Raw genomic sequence first — 20,741 nt, forward strand, 5'->3', positions numbered from 1 at the left:
TAATATCATTTAACAGGAATTATGAAATTACCTTTTTGTCCCCTATCCACTACCCAATCCGGTTCCCTTTTTCGATTTCTTCCAAATTCTTCCTCTCCATTTGCTCACCACGTGGCAGCTCCCTCCACCTCCACCATTCTTTTCTTCTTTTTCTTCTTCTTCTCTCTTCTCCCCCGAGCATTCTTTGTCAACTCTCACTCTTTGATCTTTCTCATTATCCCCGAGCTACACACACCCAAAAATCGAGACAATGACACGACAACAGCACCATCTCCTGCGTCGACTCTCTCTCCATCATCCTCCGTGAAGCACATAGAGCACATCAAACTTTTCTGGTGAGCCCCGTGGCTTTCGAGCCAAAATCTGGCCAACTTCGGCCACCTCACGACATGATATTGGTACGAATCTCTTCCTCTCATCCTAAGCTTCAATTTGATAGCTAGATCGCACCCTAGGGTTGAGAATCGGTGTTGAAAGGAGCTCGGGAAGCTCCAGCCTTCCTTTTTGTCGAAACCAAGTCAAAATGACCCAAACCCAGTAACCCTTAAGCCCAAACCCAACTCAGCCCAAAACCCAAGTGGAATCAGGACTTTGGGCCGGGCTGCAGAGCCCAAAACCTTTTCGAAGCCCAAGCCCAAACCCTAGTTAAACCAAACCCTTTGAACCCTAGGTCTTTGGGCCTTACAAGCTTGGGTTTTCGGCCCAAGGAACCCAAGCCCATGATGGCCTTGTTTTTGAACAAGCTAGCTTCTCTGGTGCCTGGTCTCCATGCCGTTGACGTTGACGTCCCGCTTGACATTCTGCGTAAGGACGAGCATAAACTTGAACAAGTTGCTTTAGGTAGAGAGTTCCATATAAGTCTCGGAAGAACTGTTCCGATTAGGGTGCACCAGATTGATTCCTTGGTGACAATGTTGCGGCAGAAGCTTCAGATTCAGAGGCGGTATGGTTACATCTTACATTTACATTCTCTTGTCTGCATTGCGTGGATTTAGTTCTGTTATTCAACATAATTCTGTAAGCCTGCAAATTTATTGTCCATTTTCGGTTTAACTCATTTTGTTATTGTGAAACAGGTATTGGATTGATTTTAGCAAGTGGGAGGTTTTTGTTAACGATGATCAGACCCGGACCTTTGTGTCGATCGAAGTCATTGCTGCTGGGTCAGCTGAGGTATGATTGCTAGCTTTCTCTCTTGGTGCAATTCTAAATGTTTTCAGTTGTTATATGGGCTTAAGATTTAGTAAGTACTTGCCGAAAGTCATGGGATTTTGAAATATCGATATCTTGTTTGCTTATTAGCTTAGATTGTTTGGTCTTCGATGCACTTGTAGCATGAAAAACACAAACGAAAACTAATGCATGATATGCTCATGGTTTTAACATGTGTTGTCCTGGCGTAAATCATGTTCCTAATCCTGTCATGTGAGTATAAGCCTATGAAACTTAGGGCACGTTTGGCGGGCCGGACAAGATTGGAATTGGTATTTCAGACTAGTTAGGTTAGGGTTGAACTTGATAGGTTAGGTGTTTTGTCTAATGATTGGTGTAGACTGTCTCAACTAGACTAGGAACGATGGGATTTAAAACGTGAAACAGATCTGCGACATCCCAACAATGACCCGCCCACCCAACAACTCCGCTCGTGACTTGCAACACCACTCGTACCCTCCATGCCCCTTGCGGCCCGTCAGACCACTCTGATATCGTGGAAGAGTGAAACGTGGTTACTAGAAGCATACCTGTTTTCGTATTAATGCATGGTTGAGTTAGCTTTCATTGTCTACAAGTCTGAAATATTTCATCTTCCAATGATTTCAGATAACAAAGCAGATTCAAGCTGTGAATGATGTGTATAAGCTTCACAATCTTCCTGAATTTTACAAGGTTCGCTTTTCCGTGCTTTTCAAACTTGAAATTACTTACTGAATATATGACAATATATTGGAGCAAATGATTGTGTCTGAATACTACTCATTGCTCAAAAAACTAAATCACTTCATGGGGTGTTGGTGATCACAGGATCCGTGCCCTCACATCTCGGTAGCTTGGGCATTGGGTGACATCAACAATTCCCTGAAGAAAGTGGTTGAAGAAGAAAGACGAATATCTACCATCGGAGGATCGTTACAGAAATGTATTTTTACCAGTACATTCAATGGTATCGAATGTAGGATTGGTAATAAAACACAAAATATGTAAATTTTCTGAAGAATAATGTACCCATTTAACTATATTGTGAAACTCCGAGAATATAGCGCTGAGCATTGGATGAGAAGACATTTCTTCGTTGGTGTCGAACTTTATGTCGAAGGTATTGACACCAGTGTAAACGCCATCATCCATGTTGATGGTAATTACTTCCCAGCAACTAAGGGTGTCGGAAAAACCTTGCACGCAGTCTCCTGTGCATTACTCAGTATTGTCTCAGTTTCTCCAAACTTGAATGCTCCTGTAAACCCTCTCTTGACCTTTCCATCATCTGCGATTACAGGAAAGCCGGCTTGGATGTTGCCGTTAACCTACCAAACTTAAAATACCGACGAAATGTTGGGAGTACTTCAGTGTACTACTCGTTTTTGTATGCGAGAGCTCCACCTTCATCGTTGTAACAGCATCTGATGCGGACTAGTCCTTCATTCCCGTTACTCTTTGCCATCTCCACTTCGAACTTGGCGTAAGGGCTCCCAGCCTTCTCTCCGGTGAAATTGAGTGTTAGAACCTAGAACCTAGCAATGAATCACAGTAAAGCCAAGTTCGAAAGCTTGCATGGAAACCAGGGAGTATTCTTATTAAACAAAGCATCAACACCGGCTATTAAATAGCCTTACAACTGATCAGAAGGTAAAATGAAACTGCCCACGATTTTACAGGACCTACAATCGTGGTAACGACTACTTGAAAACAAACATGCAGCGTGTCCCTTAAGACTAGGACTTTATTAGACTCCTACGTGGTTAGAAACCCTAACAACTAGGAACCCTAGCAACAAGACTTATCTGCTAACGGCTAGGATCCTAACAACTTTAACATCCTCCCTTAAACTGAACACTACAGATGTTCAGTTTATTCCTGGAAATTTGCAGACACCCATCAGTTCTCGCATCTTCAGAAAAGTGTCAACCTTCAGAGGTTTAGTTAACACGTCTGCAACTTGTTCTTGAGATGAACACTGCACCAGCTCTAACACTCCATCCTTGACCAGATCACGAAGGAAATGAAACCTTATGTCAATATGCTTGCTTCGACCGTGCATCACAGGATTCTTTGACAGTTTAATAGCCGAAACATTATCACAATACACTAAGGTTGGACCATTTTGCTCCTGATTAAGACTCTCCATGATTCTTCTTAACCAAACAACTTGGCATGCACTCGATGCTGCAGCTATGAACTCTGCCTCAGTAGTGGATAGAGTAACAACTGGCTGTTTCTTTGAGGACCAAGAGACAGCTCCCGAACTTATCATAAATACATAACCTGAGATGCTCTTTCTGTCATCTTGATCACCTGCGTAGTCACTATCGGTGTATCCAGTGAGTTCTTCAGTTCCTCCCTTCTTGTAGAATATCCCTAGGTCAACCGTCCCTTTAACGTATCTAAGAACCTTTTTTGCTACCTGTAAGTGTTCCTCAGTTGGACGCTCCATGTATCGGCTGATCAGGCTTACGACAAACATTAAATCAGGTCGCGTAGCTGTTAGATACATGAGACTTCCCACCATCTGTCTATAGACAGTGCTGTCAACCTCTACGCCTTCATTCTTTGTGAGTTTTAAACCAGGCACCACTGGATTCTGTACTGGATTACACTGTTCCATGTTAAATTTCTCCAGGATCTCTTGAGCATACTTCCTTTGTCCGATAAAAACTCCATCAGATCTTTGTATAACTTCGATACCAAGGAAGTATCTCATTTTTCCGAGATCAGTCATGTCGAACTCAGCAGTCATAGACTTCTTAAATTTCTCAAACATTGTTTCATCATTACCAGTGAAAATAAGGTCATCAACATAAAGACATGCTATCAAGATCTTACCTCCTCCTGCTGTCTTGATGAACAAGGTATGCTCGTGAGGGCATTTGTTGAAGCCTTCTTCAATGAAATATGACTCTATGCGACTATACCAGGCTCGAGGGGCCTGCTTAAGTCCATACAGCGCTTTTTTAAGTCGATACACCTTTGATTCCTGCCCCTTCTGCTCATATCCAGGTGGCTGATCGACGAACACTTCTTCTTCTATTTCCCCATGCAAAAATGCGGACTTAACATCGAGTTGATAGATCCCCCAGTTCTTTTGTGCAGCGAGAGAGATTACCACTCGAATGGTGTCTAAACGAGCCACTGGTGCGAACACCTCTGCATAATCAATCCCATATTGTTGACAGTAACCCTTAGCAACCAATCGAGCCTTGTACTTATCTACTTCTCCATTCTCCTTGAGCTTTGTCTTAAACACCCACTTCACTCCAATTGTTTTTCCTCCTGGTGGCAACTTTACCAGTTCCCACGTATCGTTCTTCTCAATGGATTGTATCTCCTGATTCATAGCATGTCTCCATTTTTCTGACTTCATCGCATCTTCGTAGGTTGTGGGATCTCAATCAATGAATAAGGCTAAATGAGCCATTTCATCCGTCTCTTCATCAGATAGTCCTTGACCTGTCTCATAATCCCTCATCCATATAGGTGGTCTTCGAGTTCGTCCCCCATGAGGTGAGGTTTCGTCACTTTGACTCCCTTCTCCAACCATCGTGCCCTCGTACTCAATCTCAGGTTCTGGTTCGTCTCCAACGTCGTTGCTTTCAAACCCTGGATCACTCGTCGTTCTTGGGCTGCTAATTTCCTCATCATCATTCCACTCTAAGTCTGCCACTATCACATCCTTGTAGCTATCACCCCAACTCCATTGCTGATCCTCCTCGAACACCACATCTCGACTTATAACAATTTTCTGAGAAACAGGTTCATACAGTCGATAAGCCTTAGATTCTTCACTTACCCCAAGCAAAATACATTTACAGCTCTTGGCATCGAGCTTCACCCTCTTGTGATCAGGTACATGAGCATGAGCAATGCACCCAAAAATTCTGAAGTGATCCACAGAAGGTTTGTGTCCATTCCATGCTTCCTCAGGTGTCTTGTTCTTCACAGCAAGGGTAGGGCATCGATTTAACACATGTACAGCCCAATTTGTTGCTTCAGGCCAGAAGGTTTTTGGAATTTGTTTTGCAGATAACATGCTTCGCACCATGTTCATAATGGTGCGATTCTTCCTTTCCGCCACTCCGTTCTGTTGAGGGGTGTAGGCTGTAGTTAACTGCCTGTGTATCCCATTCTCTCGACAGAAATTTGCAAACTCATGCGAGGTGAACTCGCCTCCTCGATCTGTCCTCAAACTTCTGATGACTGCCCCAGTTTCTTTTTCTACCCGTGCTTTGTAAGCTTTGAACATGCCAAAAGCTTCTGACTTCTCTACCAAGAAGTAGACCCATGTTTTCCTGCTAAAATCATCTATGAAGGTGATAAGATACCTTTTGTTGCTGTTGGAGGTTGGATTGATTGGTCCGCATATGTCAGCATGCACTAGTTGAAGTGTCTCAGAGGCTCTCCACTGGCTTTCTTTGGGAAATGGATCTCGTTGTTGCCTGCCTACCAAGCAATCTTCACACACCTTCTGAGATGCTGCGATCTGAGGTAGTCCCTTCACCATTTGCTTCTGCTGAAGCACCTTGAGCCCATTCCAACTGAGGTGCCCATAGCGATGATGCCACAACTGTGCTTGATCAGTTGTTTGAGAGGAGAGACACTTCTGCTCTTCAGGGCTTCGAGCCACCACTGCAAACATTCTGTTGGTGCTCATCTTTGTCTCCATGATTAGACCTTTTTCAAAATGAAAGATCTTGCACCTTCCTTGTTGAATGAGAACTGTGAGCCCCTTTTCCTGCAGCTGACCAATACTTAGTAAATTATTCTTCAAGTCTGGTACATAGAACACACCTGTGATCACATGTATACGTCCATCTATCTCCATTCGTACACTTCCTTTGCCTTGCACAGTCAGGCTTGAATCATTTCCTAGTTTCACTGATTCTTTGAAGCTACTGTCAAACTCGCTGAACAAGTCCAACCTTCCACACATATGATTGCTACATCCTGAGTCGAGAAACCATGTGTGCTCCATCCTCTTGAATTCCACAAGTGCCATTAACAGCATTTCTTCCTTTGTTTCTGCATAGTTTGCCTTTTCCTCCCTAGGTTTCTTAGGGCACTCCCATTGAAAATGCCCTAGTTCATGGCAGTGATAGCACTCTAGGGTTGATTTGTCGAACCCTAGCCTTCCTCGTCCTCTTCCTCTGCCACGATAAGTTCCACGACCACGTCCTCCTTGCTGGACTCCATGAGTAACTTGAAGCGCCTGTTCTTCCTCCCCATGACGGCTTATCCTTTGTTCATGCACCAGAAGGCTACTCTGGAGTTCATCTATAGACATAGTGTCTAGGTCATTTGATTCATCAACTGAGCAAACGACATAGTCATATTTCGAGGTCATGGATCTCAAAATTTTCTCGATGATTACTACATCATCCATCTTCTCTCCGTGGGTTCTCATCTTGTTGGCTATGGCAAGTGTTCTCCCGAAATAGTCATTAACTGTTTCTCCATTCTTCATGTGCAGCACCTCGAATTCCTTGCGAAGAGCCTGCAGTTGAGCTCGTTTCACACGTGCAGTTCCTTGATATTTCTGTTTCAAGGAGTCCCATATGTCTTTTGCTGTGTCCTTCTTCAGAATGGTCTCCAATATTGACCTATCTATGGCTTGGAACAAATAGTTCTTGGCCTTTAGATCCTTCAGCTTCAGTTCATCTAAGTTCTTCTTCTGTACTTCACTGGAATCCGATCCTCCTGCTACAGCATTGATCCCAAGCTCCACCAAGTTCCAGTACTCTTTGGAACGGAGAAAATTCTCCATAAGCATACTCCAATGATCATAGTGTCCGTCAAACCTTGGAATGGCTGGTTGTACGAAACTGTTTTCAGACGCCATGTTTTGTTTTTTTTTTTCACTCGAACACCTGGGTTACAAGCTTTCGATCAGGCCCCGTAGTGGGGCTCTGATACCAGATGTTAGAACCTAGAACCTAGCAATGAATCACAGTAAAGCCAAGTTCGAAAGCTTGCATGGAAACCAGGGAGTATTCTTATTAAACAAAGCATCAACACCGGCTATTAAATAGCCTTACAACTGATCAGAAGGTAAAATGAAACTGCCCACGATTTTACAGGACCTACAATCGTGGTAACGACTACTTGAAAACAAACATGCAGCGTGTCCCTTAAGACTAGGACTTTATTAGACTCCTACGTGGTTAGAAACCCTAACAACTAGGAACCCTAGCAACAAGACTTATCTGCTAACGGCTAGGATCCTAACAACTTTAACATTGAGAAACCCCGGAGCTGGCGTACCATCAAGATTTCCGTCGTGTGTGGCGAAAGTATTTGCTGTTGTGGTTTGGTTTCAGCACGATAAATCTTGGCAGAGTTGGCATTTTCATTCTATTGTTTGTATATATCTTGATATTACAAGTATTTGTGTGTGCAATATGCATGCTATGTTCATGTTATGTTTATGTTTATATATATAAGTGGCAACACACATATATGTGTGTTACCACTTTTGCCAACGTTTTCTCCAAAATTTTGATTTTGGTGGTGTTCCAACTTTTGTGAATGCTAATAACAATTCCCTCGTTAACTGTTGGGACGAGCAACAAAGCAGTTTTGATTCAAAGGCGATCCCTCGGAAGAAGTCGATTCTTCAATTTTTTAAAACAAATTTGAAGGAAAGGAAATATTTGAATCGCATTCAGATGTCTGGTCAAATTCTTGAACAGTTGATATGCACAAAAGTTCCTTGTTCATGTCACGACTTATGAGAGGATGTACGTATTGCAATTGCATCAAGAGAGAGAGAGAGAGAGAGAGGATTGTAAGTGGTAAGGGAACGACTAACGATGGCATTGCGCTTCTAATCAAAGGGGTCGATCCGAGGGTCGTGTTCACTTGCCATCGCCATTCCCGTGCAAAGGCATGTCGGGCACATTACCTGCCACATTTGCAGATGCAATGTTAGATATTTGCCATTTGGAAGTCACCTCTCAAAAATTTGCTACTAAATTATCTTAAACTCCATTTCCAGTCAATTATTTTTCTTCCGAAATGTCTTTCACGTGCTCGACAAACACAACAGTCACCAAACATGTGAATCAGCTATTCCTCAATGTATATGATGAAACAAGTGCATCTAAGCGGCAGGCAAGAAGAGGAATTTAGTATGCAGTAAACATTCAATTCAACGGCCACAATTATATGTCTAACCTTTCCCGCTCCTGAGCAATTTGAACATCTTTCAGTTTTTGGCAGTGAAAGGGGCTGGTTTCTGCCATCAACTGTTGAAACTGGTTCGGTAAGAACAAGGGTTCCAGTGCTGGAGCAACGAGCACAAGCAAGATATCCTGCATAAGTATCAAATACACTGGTTAGTTGACATACGAAACGAATCCAAACATCTTTCCATCGTATATATTTAGAGCTACAGTACATATGACTAAAAATGAGAAACATAGGACATTATCACACCAGTTCCAAGACAATATTTGCATCGCTTATGCTCCTACTGTTTCACATTGTTTATTTCAACTACCATCAATGCTGAGATCACTCCAACTGCTCCTCCAGAGAACGACGCCACTATGGGATCAAGTTGACTGTAGTTTGAAAGTATATGAGATCAATAAACCAAACTGGTAACAATATTGTATTAACATCATTAGCTTCATGTCAAGATAGTGCCATACCTCAACTGCAATGGCAGATGCATATTTGCTATAAAATCTTTATACGATGTGCCTCCTATTACCAGCTTCAACTCCAACTGAAAGATGTAAGGGTAATTGTAGGAAAGAGTTACAAACCGAATCCATGTTTTATAAGCAACAACTACAGTTATTCGATATTTTTCCTCATTTTTTACTTGCAAATTCAGAACTGTATTGTCAGACCGGTAAATGAAAATAATGTTTGTGAATAACTGTTATAACTAATCACAACAAGTTAATGCATAAAGAACTTACGGAGGGAGCTATGAGGCCACCAAAAAGGATAAACCCCGCAATAATTGAATAACAAAAAGCATAATACAGCTTAAGGTTGTCTGAACTCTGCAAGCAATGTATTCACCCTACTTTTCACAGATTTTTTATGAATCAACAAAAGGCTACAACAAAATACGGGTAAAAACATCAGGGGTATGAAACGGCCAAGTTTACTGAAACATTTATTAACCATGGAAATACATTTCTTCACCGGGGCGGGGGCAGCAGCTTACCAGGGGAGGCAAAAAGGGAATGAATGATGGAAAAATAGGAAGTTCGTTTTCTTGATCTTCATTTACCTCTCCAAGCTCTGCGCGTTTAATCCGCTGTCGTATCCTCAGCCTGCGAACCTACGCATATCGAAGCTCATTCCTAAAGAACACATTTCTAACGGCAATTGGAGAGTAATTTAAAACATGCTAAACTGAGAAAGTGGCAGCAACTAGCAATTGCTCTCACCTCCTCCATATGCAAGAAAATTTTGTTGAGCCAACTCCGAATATTATCTTGAATTTCCTGCAGCTCCGTTGTGGCAAAGTCCTGCACTGTTTCAGGCCCCTCTATGATACAAAATCTGCACAATTAAGCATGTAAAAACTAAAAATTACAGGCTAAAAAGCAATTTCCGTATCATTGTTGGGTTAATTAACATCCACAGCAGATAAATCGCATGGGTTTTTCACATGAAGTTACTAACTTTCAAAGACCAGTAAGCTGTCTGCAATCTCATAATTTCACAGTGCAAAGTAACAATCCAAAGCTTGGAACTTTAAATTTCCATTTTCTGTTAATCTCCTAGAGAAAGAGTAGGAAGTACCCGGCGGGGTTTGTATCGGCGGCGGGATTGGGATCAGAATCGACAGACGGAGCGAAAGAGGAGGAGTCGGGCTCCGAAGCCATGGCCAGGGATCGCCATCTGGAGCTGCCTGTTGATATGGGGCTTCTTGGGTAGCTGAATTTGGAGCAGCCGGCGCTATGCAGTTCGTACGGACTGCACCGATTTACGGGGAAATAAATGGCCAAGAGTCTGCTGGAGCAGAGCATCTCTCTCTCTCTCTCAAACCAGAAGGCAGAGCTTTCTGTTTCGCTTCAGGTTTCTTTCGCTGGTAAATTGACACGCCCGACCCCGATATTCCCAATACCAGAATAGACACGTGCTGGCCGACATCCGAGTGTGACAAAAGTCATTTATTGATTGTAAAAACTGAAAACAAAGGATAAATAAGGTTTATAAATATAAAAGAATAATGAATATGCAAATAAGGACCGTGTTCAGAGCACACCACTAATCTATAATACTAAAAGGAAATAATATAAAATTGAATGAAACAAAGGAGTGGGTCCTACACCACGAGGACTCGAATATGCCGATGTGGAAGTGCCTGGATGTCGGGATTGTATGCCTCGATTCTAAGTCCTGAAGGGGGCGCAAAACAAATATAAGTGGACCAAGTTGATATATATATATATATATATAATAAAACAGTTATTAACATACTAACTCCCAGGTTTTATGAAAACACATATATATAATGATAAACATAAGTTTTCCGAATCCTAGCATGTCGTGCAATATCTCAAATCATAACTTGCATATATAATAAACACTAGTGAATGTCCGATACAACTCTCCAGGCCCCATGCCGGCTTCCCGTCTCTGAGCAGACAGTCAGAAGAAAATACACTTCAGGCCCCATGCCGGCTCCCCGTCTCTGTGCTAAACAGCCAGAGGAAACACACTCCAGGCCATATGCCAACACCAAACTGTTGTCCGGGACGGACCGGATCTATCCCTACGTCCCGTAGCGGAAAGCACCACTAGGTAAGTACAAAACCAGTTAACATACATATATTGAAAATCAACTTCATAGTATAAAGTCATGCATCATCTATACTATAAAGAGGTGTTCTAAACATGTTCTATTCTAAATATCATATCGTCATCCATCAGATATTCTATAAGAACATGGGTTATAGGAAAAATAGTAATAATTCAAACTAGCCTCAATAAGCATGTTATCTCGTAAAACGTTTCATAAAACATAATCATCAAATCATGCTTTTCATGTATGCATTTATACTATCAGAACATGCATTTTTAGAAGGGGTCCACTCACAGTACTTCGTCATCGAAAAGCCACACCATCTAGCGAAGAAGGAAACGCCACAGATAATCGCCCCTAAGCACATAAATGGTACATTTAGTCAAACTTTACTCAAACGACTGAATTTGGGAAAACGGACATGGGAAACGGGTTTAGGACGTCGAAATTAGCCTAGGAGGGGTCTCGCACGAAACCCAAAGAGTCAAAGATCAAAGTCAACGTTGACCGTTGACCGGTCAAAGTCAAAGTCAACGCTGACCATTAACCGGATCAACGGTCAGACCGGGTCCAGGTCCGGGTCAACAGGTCAAACGGGTCTGGGCTTGGATCCGGATTGGGTTAAAGGGTTTGGACTTGGGTTGGATCTGGGTTTGGGCCTAAGGGTTTGGGTCTAATGGGTTTAGAGTTAACCGGCCGGAGGCCCTAAAGGAAACGGCCCAAAGGCCTTTAAATTAACAAAAAAATAAAATAAATAAAAAGGTTGGGTTGGGCTGCCCAGGGCTTTGGGCTTGGCAGGAAAGGCCCAAAGGCCTTGGGTGTTCGCCAGATTCCAAGGAAGGAGAAGGCCGGATTTCGGCCGGAGAATTCCCAAGCTCCGTTGGAGCTCAAAACTCAACCAAAACATGTCATTCAATATACCAAATTGAAGCCCCGAAGGTAAGGAATCGAAATATACCCTTGGTTCCCGTCATCGTGGCCGGAGTTGGCCGGAAAACAGCCTGGAAGCCACGGGTGTCAGCCAGAAACTGGGTAAGATTCAAATGAGTATAACTTCTTCAATACTCAATGAAATTGGGTGAAACAAAAAGGAACGTTGTAGTACTCAGCGAGACGAAGAGATTGATACCTTACACGCCAGCCAACTCGCCGTGGTTTGGCCGTAAATTGCCTCGAAAGGGGCGGTGCTCGCCGGAAAACTGGGAAATGTCTCCGAGGTGGTTTCTTCATGGTTTGACATCCAAAACAAAACCACGGGTTAGAAAAGAGCTATAGGTGTGGGCATGGGGGTGTGTGTGTGTGTGTGTGTGTGTGTTATTGTCGGAGAAAAGAGCACCGAGAGGGGGGAAAGGAGAGAGCACGGTAGAGAAGAGAGAGTGAGGGAGAAGAGAGACTTTTCAGAAAGAAAATAAAAGAAAAGGGAAAGGGAAAGAAATCAGGGAACAAAACAGGGGGTGGGCCCCTTGGGCTCACCAATTAAGACTCAAAAACAATTTTAAAAATGAAAGTATCCCCCAAACTTAGTGAAAATATAAAAATATTCATTTTCTTACGTAAATCTCCGGACGGGTTGTTACATAAATTCCATAGAAGCAAAGAAGAAGGCTCTTTGAGAAATGGAGATGGTGCAGGTGGAGACAAAACAAACGTAACTCTTGAAGCACCGAACATGTGCAGAACACTTGTCAACTACTGAACTCTAGGATTTTTTTTTTTTTTTTTGTCAACTACCGAACTCTAGGATTAGGAGAGAAAGAGGGGGGGAGAGAGAGAGAGAGTGACCGACCGGCAAAAAAAAAAAAAATGGAGGGAAGTGGCTGATTCTTCTCTCTTTTTTTTTTTTTTTTTTTTCCCTTGTTTTTCAGATTTAAAATTTTATTATAGGATGATAAACGTCGGAAGCATAAGGTTAGGCCATCTCCAATCGAATTAGGTCTAAAATATCATGTTTAGCCCTATAGTTCTGTAAGAAATTATATTTTAATAAACAATGCAGATCATATTTTATACTATCCCCAGCCGAGGGAGCCAAAGAGTCATGAGCCAAAAATTGCCCTTTGACAAAAAATGCATCTCCAACCGATAGACAAAACATAATCCCCTCAATAATTTATTATTTTAATTGAATTAATATGGTTAATTATATTAAACTACCGTAGTAAAATAAGGTTTTTTGACATATTGTGAGTGCCACTTGCCACAATAACGAAGAAAGCGTGGTATTGTTGCGCCTGCCATAACGTCAAGCTTGACATTCTGCCGCTGAAGGGCTGGCTAGCTGATTGGAAATGGCCAGCCCGTTGGCTTGATTTGGGGTTTTGGCCAAATGGAGCCACAAGACCTTTGGCCTAGCCTTCGCTTGAAGATGATTTTCATGTCATTCCGAGCTATTTTTAGACCTATGGCCCTTTGGCTGGGTCGGTTAGAGATGGCTTTAGGTGCGGTGATTGTCTTTGAGATATCAAGGTTCTATGTGATCGAATACTTCGTCCTCCTCCAGAGCTGCCACTGTTGAGAGGGTTACTTGCCTCATGCAAACATTATGAATTGCAAGTAATGAATTGTTCTGATGATGAGGTTTATTTTTTAACTCATTATGTTTTGAGTTTAAACATTTTTCCCTCTCTTTAATGTATATGTTAGTGTAAAATATTGTTCGCAATAAAAAAATATAAAAATGATACATTCTCATTCATATATAAGATAATCAAGTGTGAAATTAATACTTTTAATGAGTGACTCAGTTAACCATTTTCATTTCTTACATGTTCAAAATTAGACAAATTCTTTGCATACATTTAAAAAATATATATACATACATACATATATACATACATACATATATATATATATATATATATATATATATATATATTAAGAAGACTTTGAAACTATTACATTACAGGAGGAGGAACTTCGAACTCGGAACGCATGAGTAGAACCCAAACGCTTCTCCACTAGAATATTAGACTAGTGCCGGTCCTGAATTTTTTGGTGCCTAGAGCGAATAATGTGCCCTTTTCCAGTACAACAACATAAATTAAAAAGAAATATTTAAAGAGGGCTGGAACCCAGTCGAAGCTGGGGGGCTAGGCCCTCACGCCCATATTATATTACTCTGAAAACAAAAAAACGTACAACAGGAAAACATAGTACTGAACCCTCGACAATCAAAAGCAAAATCAAATACAACCACTCCAAGCAGTCAACATAGCCATCACACATTGAATCCAAAAGGGTGACAACCCATTCGCTGCATATAATGTACAGAAGATAACAAATTCTGAAGTGATATGCTTCCAAGTATGATATTAGGCAGAAAAGAGCAGCGGCTTCAACCACTTATTCAGCTATATCCGGCTGGGTGAGAGCAGCCAAAGACATGATTGTTCCCTAATAATATGAATACATGGAGTAAACACCAAAAGTAGCAGCAAGGGAAGGAGATTTGAAGTAGATGAAGAGGTGTAAAGAGTCTAAAGACCTGTGAATGTCCAACAACAAAGACTTCGGAGCTTGTTGTCGAATATATGCAGCGTATCATTTCTGACATATCAAATCGAGCCAATTCCTGCCAACTCCAATCCCAAAAATCCTACAGTAAAGCATAAATCTTATTCTTTTCTGACAAAAGATGTGCCCGACTCCAATGTGTTTGACGCACATTTCCTACCCATACATCGAAACCTTCATCTGCAAAGACGAATTCCAGCGATTCTTCTGGAGAATTTAAGAGCCATGCATCACCTGGTTAAGATCAAGAAAAGCCAGTAACCAAGTTCAATTGAGTTTGAAGCACATTAGAGCCTAATTTAAAATGTATCCCATGGATGTTCATCAATTTACACAATAGTTAGTTTCAAGAAAGGAAATTTCAACAGAACCTGAAAACTTCAGATCAGGGGGCACCAAATAGTGAGCTATACATTCAAAATTTGAAATAATCAACTTAGTGGGACCAATATATTGAAAAAATTGGAAGGAGCCATGAAAGTAAGGCTTTTCACTAATCAGGCGTCCAGAGAAACAGTATTTTACTCACGTATCAGTTACGGGGAACACTCCCCATCAGAGCAATCTCATTAGTCCTTCACATCTCAAACCGTACAGAAATTGCACTAACAAACACGACTCCTATTAGTCCTTCACATCTCAAATCCAGGAATTACCCATCTTTCGTCTGAATCTGGAAAATAAGCAGCACTCAATTTCTCCAGACGATCCAATCTCATACATCTTCCCTGCAAATGCATGTGTGCCAGACTTCAAGATCAAATTTTTCCAACAAAAGAAACTTAAAGATCAAACTCGTTAGCGGAATAAATGGTGCACAAAGGGAGTTAAAATCTTGACATATGTATATTTTTGGCAGATTTTATGTGAGCATGCAACTAAAACTGGCATCACCATCAATGGTGCACAAAGATTGTTGTAAAACTTTAACAGTTTGAGTTGTAACTTCTCCATTGGACTTGTTAAGGCAAGACGGATATCACCTATGCAATTTTCTGTAGAACTTAAAAGGCTGCATAGCAGCTCTTGTTCGTTGTATTGAATACCATGGTTTTACTGATGACTGCAGAGTTTGCTGATGATTCATACCAAAAAAAAAAAGTAATTTAAACAAATTCAGAGCGTTCATCCACTGTAATTTGCAGATATACAAACGTTAAGATAAAAGGAAATGCACAGTACCTTTCACCCAAATTGGAGGAGCACCGGTGGCATTAGCAAGTTAGCAACGGGAATTGACATACGAATATCTTCACAGTTTCTGCACAAGCACAAATCAAAAGAATCCGGCGGTGGAGTTATGTACCTCTCCTTGGAAAATGCCACCTCTTGGGATTTCAAAATATGCGGCCGTGGCCAGCCGTCTGACCACGCCAATTCCACCAAAGCCGCCGCAACGCGGCGTAGTGTCCGATTGATTGCTTCAAACAGAGTACCCAAAACCCCTGAAAATTATTTCTTTATTCAGATAATAAAATTTCCCAAATTTCGAATTTTAATTCCGAATCAAAAATAGGGTCTGAATTTTGATTACCTAGAAATTGGGGGGTTGGGGTGGAGAGGGACTCAGGCCAGGACGGAGCTATGTGACTGTGATAAGGCGTGCCAAATTACAGAGTGTGTCGGGAAGATGTACAAAGCTTTTGCAGTTTCTCAGACTTAAATACCGAAGCCCCGTAAGCCGTTCAATCCAGGGGGAAAGCTCTTTGATAGATGTTCCATCCAAGAAAAGCTCTCTTAATCCTTCCATATCTTCTTTAATGCTTGGAAACACCTCAAATTGTGTACAACCGTAAAGAGAGAGAAAGACAAGGGACTTGAGCTGACAAATGCTACTTGGAAGACTCTTTAGTTCCTTGCAATTTACTAGCTTCAAATGATTCATTCCCGTGAGATTATTAATTGATGAGGGCAGTCCTTTAATTTTTGACCCGGATAAATCAAGAACTTTTAACCCCTCAATCAATTCTGAAATCTCTGGAAACATCTCAAGACTCGAGCAGCCAGAAAGTTTAAGGGTTTTGAGAGATTTTATACGAATGATGCTTGGAAGACTCTTAAGTTTTTGGCAATCTGATAGGTTCAAATGATTCAACCCTGTGAGATTATTAATTGACAAGGGCAGTTCTTTAATTTTTGACCCGGATAAATCAAGCTTTTCTAACCCCTCAATACCTTCTGAAATCAATGGAAACATCTCAAGACTGGAGCAGCCATAAAGATTAAAGGTTTTCAAACATTTCATATGAATGCAGCTTGGAAGACTCTTAAGTTCCTTGCAATCTATTAGGTTGAAATGACTCAATCCTGTGAGATTATTAATTGACAGGGGCAGTTCTTTAATTTTTAACCTGGATAAATTAAGCTCTTCTAACTCCTCCATACCTTCTGAAATCTCTGGAAACATCTCAAGACTGGAGCAGCCAGAAAGATTAAAGGTTTTGAGAGATCTCATACGAATTTTGTTGGGTAGAATCTTAAGTCCCATGCAATCTGATAGGTTCAAATGACTCAACCTCGTGAGATTATAAATTGACGAGGGCAATTCTTTAATTTTTGACAAGGATAAATTAAGCTCTTCTAACTCCTCCATACCTTCTGAAATCTCTGGAAACATCTCAAGACTGGAGCAGCCAGAAAGATTAAAGGTTTTGAGAGATCTCATACGAATTTTGTTGGGTAGAATCTTAAGTCCCATGCAATCTGATAGGTTCAAATGACTCAACCTCGTGAGATTATAAATTGACGAGGGCAATTCTTTAATTTTTGACAAGGATAAATTAAGCTCTTCTAACTCCTCCATACCTTCTGAAATCTCTGGAAACATCTCAAGACTGGAGCAGCCAGAAAGATTAAAGGTTTTGAGAGATCTCATACGAATTTTGTTGGGTAGAATCTTAAGTTCATGGCACCCATTCAAATTCAATAAAACGAGCTTTGTAAGAGTCGAAATAGACGGGTGAACCTCAACTAAACTTACACATCTTTGAAGAATTAGCCTCTCAAGATTTGGCACATTTGTGAAGTCAGGGGTTTCCTTAAGGTATCGACAATAACTTAAATTGATGAATTTCAACTTTTCCTGCTTCTGTTAAAACAATCAGGAAAACATGCATTACTTAATAAGACATCTCACTCAAAGCCCAAACATTTAAAAGAAACAAACACATGTAAATGATTGTACATACCTGGGTTCCTTCCCAAAGTCGGTCAATGACACTATACTGCATGTCAAGTTCAACAAGATTTTCGAATTGAAAGTTGGATGGCAAAGACTTGAGAGGGAAACCAAGCCAGTAGAGATACCTCAGGTTAAGCAACTTTAAGGACCCAAACAGGTGTTGTTTGAAGTACTCATCTTTAAAAACGAAGCCTAGACAGATCTTGAAAAGTCGTAGTTGAGTCATTCTAACAAAAGCTTCAGCATTTAAGAATCGCCAGTCTGAGCACGAGAAATCCACAATTATGCTTTCAATTGTTTTTGTAGCCTTAGTTTTGATTATGAAATTAATGCTTGTTTCTTAAGAAGCCGTCTGATAATCATTTCATTTTCTGTTTAATTGTTTTCAATTTTCATTATTAAAACAATGAAAATTAAAAATTGAAAACAAAAAAGGTTATCAAACGAGCCTAAGAAATTGATTTTGATCAAAAGTTGAACCTTTCTACTAACAATTGCATAAGAAAAAGATTTCTCACCGTATTTTCAGTTAGCACCTGACGAACATCTTCACGACTCCACAACCTACTTCGTCTCCCAGGATCTTTGAAAGATTCTTGGCGGACAATTTCCCGACCCATTTCCTCTAATGAATCATGCATCTCCAGTTCCCCCTTCCGTGAGATAGTTATGAGAGCTCGATCAATTAGAACTCTTATTCCTGTATGAGGATGGAAACCACAGCCGTCCAGAATTTCAATTGCTTGGTCTTTCTCCATCCCTTTAAGGAAACATGCAATATCTAGAAAGATGTCCTTCTCTGTGTGATCTAGTCCATCGAAGCTTGTTTTAAGCACATCATGAATTCCCCTTTGCGGGATTTTCCTTATTTTTTCTAACTCATCTTCCCACTCGCGTATAGTTTTTTTACCAAGAAAAGCTCCCAAAACTTTGAGTGCTAAAGGCAGACCTTGAGCATATTTTACGACACGATTAGAGAGATCATCATAATCTCTGGTGGGTTGGTTTTTTCCGAAGGCGTGCTGCCTAAAGAGTTTTAGAGCTCCAGAATCACTCAGAATCTTGGGATTATATTTCACATCAGCTATGCGTAGTAATTGTGAATCTCTAGTTGTTATAATAATTCTGCTTCCACCACCAAAGGAATGTGGCTCTTCAAGTAAAGCTTCAATTTGTTCTAATTTATCCACATCATCAACAACAATAAGAACTTTTCTCTGACCAAGGCTTTTTAACATCACCTGAAAACCTTTACTCGATATGTGAGAACTCCCCACCTTGTTGTCTGAGATACTCAATAGAAGTTGTGCCTGCATATGTAGTTTGCCATGCTTCATGAAACCTTCCTTGAAATTTTCAAGAAAGCAAGAAGCTTCAAATCGACCAGCGATTTTATTATAAACAGCTCTAACGATGGTTGTTTTGCCTAAACCACCCATACCCCATATTCCAACAACTCGAACATTATTCGTTTCACCTCCGGGAGGATATAATAATGAAAGCATTTCATGCATGTGAGAATCCATGTCAACCAAGCCATTATCTTCGCTTGATGTTGATGAGATGTCGATCAATTTCCGATAAACATCTCCTACAATTTCCTCAATAAGGACCACATCATTCCTGTCAAATTAAAAAAAAACAATATAATAACACCACCAAGTAACAATTAATGGGTCTTTTTCATCTGTTAGTTTTCAAAAAAATAGAAATTAAAATAAAAAACTAAATATTTATCAAATTACCCCTAAACGTTACAAAAATCCCAAAAATTAATAGGAAACTAAAACAAATTAGAATTTACTCATATTTTCGCGAATCCCAGCCGGATAAACTGGTGGCAGTTGTAAGAGCGGATCTCCAGCCCTGAACCTCTTCCATTTCAGCGTTAGAATCACGATCGTGCTGAGCAAAAACTTCCTCGAATTTTCTCTTGAGTTTACGAACGTCAGACGGATCAACTTCATAGAAAATGGGGAGTACAATCTGGTTATTGGTATCCTTGCATTCCAAGATTTGCACGAGTTCTTTCAAGCACCAAGTGGAAGAGGCATAGTCTTGAGAGAAAACTACAATCGAAAGCCTTGACTCTCGAATCGCTGTCAGGAGCTCGGAAAGGTCGTCGCCTTTTCTGAGCTTTTCGGCATCCATGAAGGCGTTGATTGGTTTCTTAACCAGAGCGTTGTAGAGATGGCTGACGAAGCCCTTACGAGTGTCTTCCCCTCTGAAATTGATGAACACTTCGTATTTCCAACCAAGGCCAGACGAAGAAGAAGCAGCAGCCATTAATCGATCGCACCTGGTCAGCGATGATCGAGCAGCTAAGACTAAGAGAATTGTAAGTACAGAGATACTCAAATAGATCTACAAATTGGATCACCGGAAATTGGTCTGATCGATACCAAGTCAATGAGTCAATGCAAAAGGACAAAAGGGAAAAGGGGAATTATGCTTTATGTGTTTTCACATCTCCTTCGGGGAAATTTCGGTGTGAAAGGAATCTCGTGCTTTTGATTTTTTAATCCAAGAAAATGCGAATAAAGGGGTTAAAGTAGTAATTGAGAAAAATAGTTTAGAGGAAGGATGGTATCTCCATTTATTCTCTCTCAATCTTCCAGCATGCGATTTAATCATGATTAAAGCTTAAACTTAATCTTAGGTCGTATTATTTAGGTCTAATCGGATTATAAGTTCTCGTTGTGATATTGTAATTGGAAGATTAAAAAAATTATAATTTAAGCGTCTGTGGTGAAGTCTGTTAGGAATTAAATCTAAAATTAAAAATTTCGTTAACTTCATTAATTGTTAACACATGAGGCTCACAAATGAAACTAAAAATATAAAGTTAGCCTCACATGTAATCTCTACGTGCTAACAATTACTTGCGAGTTTCATTTTAGCCTAATATGTGTGGCTCACGTGCTAATAATTAACGGAGTGTTGAAGAAATTTTCAATTTTGAACATAAATCCTAATAGATTTCACTACATAAACTTAAATCTTAATTTAACTATCTTCTAATTATCTTATTACGACATGAATTATTAATCAAATTAAACTTATTAT

General features: G+C 40.6%; 2 protein-coding genes and 1 pseudogene across 3 annotated transcripts; 1 reads left to right on the top strand and 2 right to left on the bottom strand.

The window, feature by feature from the left end:
• The first annotated feature begins 584 nt into the window (after window positions 1-584).
• On the top strand, window positions 585-2,362 carry LOC137733697 (uncharacterized). Its single transcript, XM_068472858.1, has 4 exons — window positions 585-943; window positions 1,077-1,173; window positions 1,822-1,887; window positions 2,023-2,362. The coding sequence occupies exons 1-4, from the start codon at window positions 720-722 to the stop codon at window positions 2,200-2,202; spliced, it is 567 nt and encodes a 188-aa protein (XP_068328959.1). The 5' UTR covers window positions 585-719; the 3' UTR covers window positions 2,203-2,362.
• A 5,557-nt stretch (window positions 2,363-7,919) lies between these two features.
• LOC137733685 (protein ORANGE-ORANGE, chloroplastic-like) lies at window positions 7,920-10,256 on the bottom strand. 2 transcript variants are annotated; one of them, XM_068472850.1, is made up of 8 exons: window positions 9,976-10,256; window positions 9,618-9,732; window positions 9,392-9,508; window positions 9,138-9,224; window positions 8,862-8,938; window positions 8,708-8,771; window positions 8,383-8,519; window positions 7,920-8,110 (listed from the first exon to the last, which is right to left on the bottom strand). In XM_068472850.1, the coding sequence occupies exons 1-8, from the start codon at window positions 10,200-10,202 to the stop codon at window positions 8,107-8,109; spliced, it is 828 nt and encodes a 275-aa protein (XP_068328951.1). In that variant the 5' UTR covers window positions 10,203-10,256; the 3' UTR covers window positions 7,920-8,106. The 2 variants fall into 2 exon arrangements, with proteins under 2 accessions (XP_068328951.1, XP_068328952.1); XM_068472851.1 differs by lacking the exon at window positions 7,920-8,110 and having other exon boundaries at window positions 8,644-8,771.
• Window positions 10,257-15,679: 5,423 nt separating this feature from the next.
• Window positions 15,680-20,134, bottom strand: LOC137734487 (disease resistance protein RPV1-like; annotated as a pseudogene).
• Window positions 20,135-20,741: the final 607 nt, after the last annotated feature.

Source organism: Pyrus communis, chromosome 5 (assembly GCF_963583255.1).
Source record: "Pyrus communis chromosome 5, drPyrComm1.1, whole genome shotgun sequence".
Classification (NCBI taxonomy): domain Eukaryota; kingdom Viridiplantae; phylum Streptophyta; class Magnoliopsida; order Rosales; family Rosaceae; genus Pyrus; species Pyrus communis.